Source organism: Grampus griseus (genome assembly GCF_964374135.1).
Source record: "Grampus griseus genome assembly, chromosome: 11".
In the NCBI taxonomy this organism is placed as follows: domain Eukaryota; kingdom Metazoa; phylum Chordata; class Mammalia; order Artiodactyla; family Delphinidae; genus Grampus; species Grampus griseus.
Genome location: NC_139005.1, coordinates 7,549,941 through 7,561,516, shown reverse-complemented (window position 1 = coordinate 7,561,516; position 11,576 = coordinate 7,549,941). Strand labels below are relative to the sequence as shown.

Below are 11,576 nucleotides of genomic sequence, written 5' to 3'. Positions count from 1 at the left end.
TTTGTGATAGAAGATCATTGTGAAGATAGTTGTAACAAAGAAAAGGGTCCATCAATCTATTTCATACTACATATGGACAAGTGAAGGCTCTTCTTTGGTTTATATTTCTAGCCAGTTTATACTTTTGGAGCTCACAAAGTTTTGCAAGCTTCTGGTTGAAGGGAACACTTTTTCCTCAATCGTTTCTAACATGGCCACTGTGGATTCCTAGTGGTCACAGTCATGCTTCATAACTTGAAATTAAACTTCAGTTCACTAAAAACATTATTTTAAGCGAAGAGTCGTTTTGATCTTTAGCTCTTTGCTTTCTCTGTTGTATTATTCAGCAGCCTTTTCCACATTTACGACTCCATTTTCCACATTTTGCCTCTTTTGGGGGGAGCACAAATATTTCAGGAAGACTTTAGAGCTTTGGAAAGGCATCTGGCAGTTTTTTTGCATTAGTGTTTACTTTTTACAGCATTACATTTAATATTGTTTATCTTGACTCCTGACTTTTTTGGAGGGAAATGAGAGTGCTTCATTTCCCTCGCGCTGGTCCTGGCCCTGAGAAAAGTACTCAAAGAGGATGGTTACAAAGACAACAAGCAAACCTTCCCAGAATTCTGTCAAACAGGCCAATTAATTAAACAAAGTAGATATTACATATCTAAGTATACTGGACAGCCAGTAAGTGGATTTTCTCACTGATTTATAGAGAAAACCCACTGCTAGAAGTGTGGGTAGGTAAGAAAGATAATAAAGCTTTTCAAGGCTGAGCACTTCCTTTTGCTTCTCTTGCCTCATAGAACTGTAGTTTTTTCTTTTACGCAAGTCTAGTGCCTCATTCTTCTCTTTGCAATGGACAAACCTGTGATATATGCTGATTTAAACATATCCAGGAATGCTGGCCTTGAAAGCTCGTCACCCCCATCTCTTCCTCAGAGTAAGTGGCTTTAATTTTCCTTTTGGCATTTGTATATCTTCCATAGTTAGATTTTTCTTTTGAATTTGTAGCTTTAAATCATGGCTTTGAAGATGAGCAGCAGCTATATTAATGTTAAACAGATACAGCATGGTCTGTCGGTAGGTAATCACAAATGTGGGAAAAATCACATACTTTATAGATTTCTTTTTTATCAAGATACTTTTGTGGAAAATGAATATAGTTCCTATTACTGAGCCTTGGCTAAAGGATCCTGAAGAAATATTTTACATGCATTAACAAGGGAATATTTTGATTTTTTTATTTGTTTTTTTTTTTGCCACACCATGAGGGATGTGGGATCTTTGCTCCCTGACTGGGGATAGAATCCGTGCCCCCTGCAATGGAAGCACAGAATCTTAACCACTGGACCACCAGAGAAGTCCCTTTTTTGTTGTTTTTGCTTTTGTTTTTTTTTTAACAAATGAATATTTTTAGAGATTTTTTACTACCTTGCTGTAATAGTAACCTACCTTATTTCAAATCCCTCTATAAAATACTGTGATTAAGTTCCAATGCATTTGCATCCGTGGCATTCCTTTCAGAATACAAAGTGTAGGCTCAATGATTAACATCGTTCACCCTTCAAAGGGAAGGGAAAAAAATGTTCTGAAAGAAAATTATATTCAAGATCAAAAACTTGAATATAATAACAATCTGATGTTTTTTTAAATTGAAAAGTATAACAGTTTAGAAGGATTTAAGGCACAAACCACAGGAGAATACCACTGATGCACTTATTTCATACTTGTTGAAGTTGGCAATTTTCTGTATGTCAGAGGAGTTAGTATTCTGAGTGAAAGAGATGGGGTATTCTAATGTGAGGTCATAGGTGATGGATTCCATGGCCTGGAGATAGATGAAGAGAAACTACAAATTAAGCAGAAAAAAAATGTATAAAATCATCAGGACATAGTATTACATTCTGAAGTCAAACCAAACTTACTAAACATCAATGATATTGCAATTTTTATCCAACCTGATATTCATTCCATAGTGTGCTTGGCAAGTGGGTTGTATCTTTTTAGGATGGTTTGGTATAATTTGAAAGTATTAAGTTATCAATGTTCTAAATTGGAGATTGAAAAGTCTTAGGGTTATCAAATAGTTTCATGATACCCTTCATTTGGGGGTTACAAGAAATTGGAGAATTTTGATAACTACAGTGAGAATTTGTCAAGCCATGGTTATTTTTTGATGCGAAAGAGAAAGACTTTCTGTTCCCTATTCAGATCTAGCAGAAGTGGAGAGAAAGGAGGATGGTGTTGGAAGATATTGGAGAATGAAAATAGAGAAAGACAGCGAGATTTTCCTTAAAAGCTACTGTCTGTGATCCCAAATCAATGAGGCCAGAAAATCTGTCTATTCTAATTGTCGTCATTATTCCACAAAATATCATTCTAAAAGTAAATCTGAGAAAACATAGAATAAAGTCAGAATAAAATGTGTGACTACAAAACGCTTGTCAACTGAAAAAATGCCTAACCTAAAAGTTGAGAATTATGTATTTGGTGGCTTTACAGAGGACTATAGCTGAGAAGGCAGCCTCTCTGATAGTTCTGAGGAAATGTCCCCAAGAGGTAAGGGAGGAGCTGGGATATATAGGAGATTTTGCTAAAAAAAAAATGTAGTAAAACATCAAAAGATTACTGCTAAACACAGAAACAGACACCTCAAGTTAATGATTTTAGTGTTTTTCTATATGTGGGAAGATGCAAAAGTCTGGGCTCATTGAAATAATTCCTTTGACATGCATCTTAACTATCTAGGGCCAGTATCCTGTTTTTCTCCATCCTGAATTCCCCTCAAGTTATACTATCCGGGCAGCTGCACTGGCTGGTGGCTTTAAGGTCGCAACATCCTTTGTCTACTGAAATGGCAGGTGACCTTCTTTCGCCACACATTGATCTGGTATTACAATTATTGTGAAACTACCAATAAGCTCTTTGGCTAAACAGTTTAGCCAAAATGGTAACTGCAGAATAGTGATTATATCAAAAGCAGTCAGGAAAACCAGAGAGAGATGTGAGTAGTGACGAATCTCGTTTATGGCCCAGGATTTGGTCTCTTAGAAAAGTAGATAGGTGTTGGCAAAAATGCCTCTAGAGTTTATTTATTCATCCAAAAATAAACACCTGTGTCAGGCATGCGCTAGGTGCTGAGAATACAACAGTGAACAAAATAGTGAAAAAATAGTTTCCTTTATTGCGTTTATATTATACTACTAGGAAGGCTTACAAATAAATGAATAACTAAGAACATATATGTATACATATATGTGTTAGATAATATTAAGTGCAATAGAGAAAATATTTTTTAAAAAATGGAATTGAGAGTTAGCTTTTGGAGAGGGTATGATATCAAATGGAATAATCATAGAAGCCTGCCTGACAAGATGACATTTGAGTCAAGACCTGAAAGAATTGAGAGACAAAGGTATGCTTCCTGGGAGAAGAGCCTTTTAAAAGATGGACCAGTGCAGATGCAAGATCCGTGGGATGAGAACATGCCTGTCATCTTGTAGAAAGAGCTCATAGGTTAGTGTGAAATGACAGAGCATGTCTGCATGGAAAGCAGCAGGAGATAAAGTTAGAGATATAAAGGGAAGCCGGAATGAATAGGGATTTGTAGGCTATTCTACAGACGTACAGACTTAGATCTGCTTGAGAGAAAGCTATGGAAAGGTTTAGAGAAAAAAAGTGAGATGATTTGGCATACTGTTTATATCCAAACAAAAAACTAGCCTTATGTGGGTATTTCCAGATGACTAAAGTTTACCTGGCCTCTTCAATTTGTTATTGTAACTCTATTGTTACAATAACTCTATTGTTACAGTTATTAGTTCTAATGTAGTGCAGCAGAAAAACAACACAGAACCCTCCACTCAGTTCTTTAAATTTTAGATGCACGGTTATTATGTATCACACACCATGTCTAGAAGAACTATTTCATACAACCCTTTCCAAAACCTCATGAAGTAGTATTAGTTTACATTTCACAGGTGAGGAAATTTGTAGTTTATGAAGGTTACGTTGCCCGAAGTAACATGCTCTACTACAAATCTGCTAGATTTGAGAGCTCTGCTCTTAACCACTGCTATCCTTCAGTACTAAATGTTAAAATAGTGACTATATAGGGCTTTCTCCATTTTTCAAAATTTCAAGGGAGGAAAGGCTGAGGAAGAAAAAATGGTAGAATAGTAGATACAACTGTGAGGAAACGTCACGTAGGACTAGTCTTAGGTTCACTAAGTTTAGTTGCTCTGTGTCACACGAGCTCGCCTTAGAAGTTCTAGGTTAATATTCTCCAGTCTGGTTCTCCCATTTTCGGATGTACACCCAGGACCTTGGAGCTCCTCTAATTGTCTACTCTTGTCTCTCCCCTCCAGATGATAATCCAGGTGTCACTACCTGAAATCTAATCTATTATCTGTTTCCTCCCATAATCTTTTATCACATTTAGTTATCTTAAATTCCATCTCCCCAGGGACATTTTAGAAAGAGCTAACTCTTATGAATGTCCACATCCTAATGAAGAGACCATGAGCAGTTGTCTGAAAACTGGGTTGCACAACTTAATCGCCAGGGAGAGTGTAAAAAACTAAAGTAGAAATGGATTTGTGGGTCACTCTGGAACATTTAATGAGAATAAAGACAACATTTTAACATATCTGATGCTAACGTTTTTAACAAGTGACTAAAAGCATGTATTCCTTTATATTGAGGAATATTAGAAAAAATATAAAAAGGAATAGATAACATAAATAAATGATAGATATAGTTAAATTAGTAAACCTTTACTTGTAAAGGCCCTTGGCTCTAATAATACAATTTAGAAAATAATTTATAATTGTAATATATATAACATATTATAAACCAAATGGGAATAAAAGGGGTCTTATAAATAAGTCAGGTATAGAAGTTGTCTAAGCACAACTTCAAGTAGAATAACCGAAGTACAGATTACCAGAATAATTCCTGTCAGAGCTGATATAATTTTGGAAGCGGTTGCTCAGTCTTTTACAAGAATTTTTTACATTAATAAGTTCCTCTTTGATTATTTTTCCCTATAAAATCCATTGATAAGGTTATTATGATCCCACTTTAATTAATACAATCACAACTTTTGATGAACATGAGATATACAGTACATCGTTATTGACATGATACAGAGAAAAACAAAGGTATTTGACATTTTTTAGACTATGCAACACAGGTTCATGTTATGTTATATTCATTGAAATACTGAAAATAACATGCAAGCTCGTAAAATACTCTTCCTTGAATTCCATCCATTTGGTCCAAATTGGAGATGATTGTTCCAGGCAACAGTAAAGCAGAGAAATCCACGTCTAGGAATAGAATTGTCTTATACCACCAGCACCTAACATGTTGTTTGGCATAAAACAGAGCCTCAACAAATATACCTTGAATGAATGAAGGCTTTCCTTGTTGGACAAAATTCTTGGACTTACTTTGTACGGTAGGGTATATGTTTCATTTTTGTATAGCATTTGGCATGTTTCAAAACACCGTCACATCTATCTCATTTGATTCTTATACCAATCCTTCGTACACAAGACAGGCATAAATATTTCTATTTTATCTATAAGCAACTCTCAGTTGGATCTGAGATTCCATCTTGTGGGACCCTACTTTAAGATGACTGATAAATGTCCTTTCCTGCCCCTACCCCCAACATGAATCTAGCTCTTTCTTATGTGATCCAAACAACCTCTGCTTTTTGTATTAGATGAACTCAACTGAGTTAATCAAGTATATTTTCTTAATGTCTCAGATGTTTGTCAGGGTCCACCTTGGCATAAATTTGCTCTGAAACTTTGTTGTGCCGGGATTATTCTTCTTGCCTTGACTGTGATTGGGTTGAGTGTTTCAGGTAAGTGATGCAAGATCATTGATTTCTTGTTCTACTTATTCTACTTTACCATAAATATTAAAGTATGTTAACATTTGGCCACCCCAAATTTAGTGGAAGACCCATGAAACAAAAACAACTATGAAACAGTGCTCTAACAGTGCTCAGCCGGTACCTACTAAGCAAATGTCATCCTTTGTCATATTTCTCTTCTTAACTGTTCTGATAGGCTTCACGGGGGATTTCACATGTGCTCCAAGGACATTTAAAAAGTCACAATTATGATAAAACCGTGACAATAACAAAGAAAATAAAAATGTCCAATTATTTACAGTTCCTTAAGTGCCTACTAAATTCCAGATTGTCCTAGGCAATCTCTCCCGTGGGGTATAGGCACAATTATACTTATTCTGAAGATGGAACATTAGGCAAGGAGTGGAAGCAATTTAAGAGTTTAAGTAACACCTGGGAGCTTACTTATATAGTTGAAACCGCTAACTCAATGTCTGTGTGCGTTCACTTGTTATGTGTGTGTTTGTTTATGTTGTCTTCTAAGTAGACCCTTTGTTACTACACTGCTATTGCTCTTATCTTCTGTGCATTTCAAGCTTGTTGAGATAAAAATTTCGTGAAGTGATAAATATAACATATCCATTTCACTGCACCATTCAGCATTAATCTTCTTAATGATTTCTCCTGATTTATTAGTGATATTCTTGAGACAAAAATCAACAGAGAAAAGCAGCATGGATGTTCAAGAGAACAGGAAGGAAACAACAGGTATATTTTGTGGCTTGACTTTCCTAAGAATAATGGCTAAAATTTGATAGGTATCATGCATTATCTTAATTAAGGTTCATAACAACCCACACATTAAGATAGTATGATCGCTCTGATTTTATGTTTGACAAAACTGAGGCATGGAAAGGCTAAGCAACTCATCCAGGGTCATACAGGTACTAAGTGGTGACACTGGGAATTGTACTTCAGTGGTCTAACTTCAGAGCCTACGATCTTAACCAACAGATAACACTGCCTTATGAGAAGCTGCTGCTAGGATATTCAATAATTAATAGTCAAAACCCAAGCTATAAAGTAAAATATGCATTGAAGTGGGATATTTGATGATTTTAATGAATATGTCAAGCAGCTAACTCTGGTCTGAAGTTAATTAATGGAACACGACATAAAATGAATAATTTAATATTTATTGTATTAAACATTAAGACATTGATCTCGTCCATGTACTTATTCAGTAGTGTGTGTTAATAAAGACACTATTGTTGAGTGACTGTAGCAGAATGTGACCATTTATTATATACATTCGTACATAACAGAAATTTTAAGAAACTATGAAAATCCTTCTGGAAAATGCTATCCAATAGATTCCATTAATAGGCAAATATATAATTCAGCAATTAGAAATTTTCTTATAATTTTTCTTCATGGTATTTGCCATTAACTTATGGAAATGAATTGTTATTTGCTTTTCATTTTACATGTTGTTTAAAGGAGCCATTTTTTAGAGAAGTTTGATATTGTCATCATGGAGTAGAAAGAACTCTTGTAATGGATTTACAGAATCTCAGAAAGAGTTTTGACTCTACCAGCATCTGCTTTGTGTGGACTTGAACAAGTTATTCTGTCAGTGTTTTAATTTGTCACTAATTTTCAACTCTTAGTACCAGAATGAACTATGTCTCAAAACCCTCAAAGTTATATTAAATTCATGAATTGTTCTCACTGTGATGATCAACGACTTCCCTGAATTTATAATGACTTGTGCATGTGTGATTAATGTTAGTGGGGTGGGGGGCAGGTTAGAAACATAACATTTATTCTTCTTCCTCTTTCTTACTTTAGAGAGACCAGTTCTGTTAAAGTGCCCAACAAATTGGCAACTTATTGGAGATAAATGCTTGCTTTTTTATGACACTTACAAACCTTGGAATGACAGTCTAGCCGACTGTTTCACAAAAGAATCCCGTCTGCTGCTTATTCAAGATCAGGAAGAATTGGTAAATAATTAAGTAAAATACTTTAATACGGCTTAGCCCTTGCTTCTAACCATATCGAGATCTTCGTGCTTTAGCCCGGAGGGTTCTATGCAGATGGAAGTATCAATTTTGACTTCAAGAAGCTCACAATCTGAGACACTAAACGGACATGTAAGCAAAATAAATATAATTTAATGAATACAACAACATTAATACAAATATTTGGATATATATAAGTATGCAGACAGAAATATCACAAATAAGGAATAATTAACTCCGATGGGGAGTTAGGAAAGGCTTCAGAGAGGAGGTGATACTTGAACTGGGTTTCAGAGGATGGGTAGAAGGATGCAAACCAGTAATAGATAAACAGATTCAATATTCAGTCATTTCTTCTGTTTTATTTATAGAGGCTCATACAAAACCGGATAGACAAAGGAGCAATTATGTTTTGGATTGGATTAAATTTTACATTACCAGAAAAGAACTGGAAGTGGATAAATGGATCCTTTTTAAATTCTAATATGTGAGTATTGGGATAAGCTAATTTGAATATTCAATTTACATCAGGTTTACATGGCAAGATAGTAACATTGTTATTGAAGATTGAGATTTATCATTTTAATTTAGTTTAGAAATGTTCAGGAGGATCAGAATAGTCTGAGAAGAAGAATGATTCTGAAGTTGGTTGAAAAGTTTCACATATGAAAAGACATCAACCCTTTGCAACAATATATATTTTTACCAGCAATGGAGTTTTAGGAGACAAGGAAGAGACTAACTCCTTTGGGTGGGGGCACATGAAACAGTTTTTAAAATAACAACATTTAAAAATTAAGAAATTTCTAGCTGGAAGCTATCGGCATGAAGAATTGTTGAAGTAGTGTTTTTCAAACTGTGGGACCACATACCTTAGTGGGTCACAACCAGCATTGGCACAATGAGTACAAGAGGAAAAAATATAGTAAATATCAGCGTGGGGTATCCAGACATTTGAGAGAAACTACCCACATTGTAACAAGTATTGTAGCTTATTTCAACCAGCGGTGTGAAAGGAGGGTTGTTTGAAGAGATGTAGTCAATCTGCATAAACCACAAAAGAGCTATTTGACGTTTTTTTGGTTGTCTCATAGTTTCTTGTGTGAGATGGTCAAGTTAACCATCGGTGTTATAGGAGGATTGATGTTACACAGTTAAATTATAAATTTTTAATGGACCTCATCGTTATTTGTACAACAAAGGGCAGGACATTTTTTTCCCTAGAAAGTGAAAGTGTGCAGACATTCAACCAAGTTTCTGAAAAGAAATCTGATGAGTTTTTCAGAACAGATGATATTGTGTTACATTTTTTGAGTCTGTGAATGCTTTATTCACATTTGTATAAATAACAGTTAAAATGGATTTTTTTATCATTCAAAAAACAAGAGGTTAAAATTCAAGACACAGGAGCATGTTCAAGTTTATCTAAAATATAGTGATAATTTATTGTGTGGGAAATTATTAGACATTAAAAGAAATGTTGATTTAATTAGCACATTTTGACATTGTTTGACCCATGTTCTAAAATATTTTTTTAGATGCCATACTTTAAAATGAAGATTATTTTAAAATAAAGTGTTCTGGACTAGAATAAATGTATGAAAAGGCAAACATATTTTGGTAAATAAACTACACTCTGATTTTTTTGTTTTTCTAGGGATTATTTTCTATATTTTATTTACACATAAGTGCAACTTTTATATTAACTTATTTTTTTTTTGTACATAGTAAAGGTTAATTTTGGTTTGTGTGTGTGTATGCTTCTTATTGGGACATTACGTTTATTTTATTAAGGTTTATAATAAAACTGGAAAACTCTGAAGTGTCTATGAGCAGAAATATAGGCAAAGATGATGGATTAAATTCGATTGAACACTCTACTTTATTCTGAGGATAAAAATGATGATTTGGTTAAGATAGTGATCAGGTAAACCTGGAAGGTATCATATTATAGTAGAAAGAACGTCAGTTAGACTCTGCTTTTATTTTAGTTCTCTACCTTGGTTTTCAGGTAAAGAAAAACATAAAGGGTGTTTTGTGAAACTAACACCCTTTATGTGTTAGTTATATTATCATAACATAATATAAAAAACTAAAAAAACTAATTTTTTAGTTTTTTGTGAAAATAATTTTTGTGAAATTAAGTTTTTTGTGAAATTAAGTTTTTTGTGAAATTAATTTTTTTCGCAAGACTGTTTTGGGGATTAAATGAGATAATGTTAGACAACTAGGCAGAGATCTGGTCAAAGAAGGCCTGGGAAGTCACCTAGGGCCTTTTAGAAGGGCACTTGGCCAGATGAGCGGTAAAAAAGTTATCTTGAAATTCAAAGGAAGGACCGGAAGGGTGGAAGAGATAAAATACAGGGGACCTTTGCAATAGCTTGGTCAAGAGAAATTCTGATTTGACTAGGGTGTCAGGCACTAGGAGAGAATCAGGTTGGCTTCTCAGGGCCAAGGGGCTCCAAGGAGAAATGGAACAAAGGAACAAATTAAAACTGTGATGGAGCCCTGCCCACTGCCACCACTTCACTTTCTATTTGAGACAAATAGGTGAATGTCTTGCACACACCCCATCCTGGCACCCCAGCTCTATCTTGCCATCCCACTGTTTAACTTCTACTCATGCCCCACCTGCAATGAGCCATAAGACTCTGCTTCTTTGGAACTAACAGTACATATATTGTAGCAGACACTCACCAACCTGTTTGGAATGGAAAAAAAGGGAACCTCCTACTACATCCAATACGTACTGAGCCTCCTTTTCTCACTATTGATATATTCAAATTCTGTAGACACTGAGTATCTACGTACTTATTACATTTACTGAACACATTCTTTGTTTAAGCATGATCACCCTTTCATATACATGATCTCAATGTCTCCCCAAATATCTATACACTATATATTTAAGAAAATCGAGGCTCAGTGAAGGTAGGAAATTTTCATATAACATGTTAATAGGAGATTCAATTCCCAGTTTCCAAAGCTTCTCCTTTGTTTGTATCATTATGACATTTCTTTTCAGAACTATTCTTTTCCAGTGAAGATGAGCTTGCAAGTTCCAGAGGTTTATATTAGCTTTCTATTAAAAGCTTATATCATTATATTTGTGACTGGGTACTTATTCCATGCTTAATAACCAGCACCTTGTTGTTTGCTGAAAATTACAGAACATACTGGCTGGATGAGGAGAATTATGTGAGAAAATCACAAACACTAAAGAGAGGCTTTTCTTCTGCTCCACAGGTTACAAATTACTGGTGACGCTAAAGAAAACAGTTGTGTTTACATCTCAAGGACACATATTACTTCCGAGAACTGTGCTACAGATAATAAATGGATTTGTCAAAAAGAACTAAAACCTGTCAAAAATAAAGTATGTTCTGCCACTTGACTACACATCTCCTCTCCATTTCTTTTTTAATCTTTATTTATTAGGCGGAACTCTTAGTTGAGGCATGCATGTGGGATCTAGTTCCCTGACCGGGGATCAAACCTGGGCTCCCTGCATTGGGAGCATGGAGTCTTACCCACTGCGCCACCAGGGAGGTCCCCTCTCTCCAATTCTTTAATTTCCATTTCAGGTCTCTCTCATTTTAACTGTATATACTCTTAGCATGGCCTAATGTGCATTTTGTGGTACAAAGTGGAACAAACACTGAGAATTTTAACTGTTGTTAGTCTTACAGACATTCAAGTTT

At 35.0% G+C, this 11,576-nt stretch overlaps 1 protein-coding gene across 1 annotated transcript; it reads left to right on the top strand.

Moving 5' to 3' along the window:
• Nucleotides 1-785: 785 nt before the first annotated feature.
• Nucleotides 786-11,269, top strand: KLRB1 (killer cell lectin like receptor B1; the record flags this gene model as incomplete). Its single annotated transcript, XM_082665531.1, has 6 exons — nt 786-925; nt 5,762-5,860; nt 6,548-6,619; nt 7,703-7,857; nt 8,247-8,362; nt 11,122-11,269. The coding sequence occupies exons 1-6, from the start codon at nt 841-843 to the stop codon at nt 11,267-11,269; spliced, it is 675 nt and encodes a 224-aa protein (XP_082521657.1). The 5' UTR covers nt 786-840.
• Between the last annotated feature and the right edge of the window lie 307 nt (nt 11,270-11,576).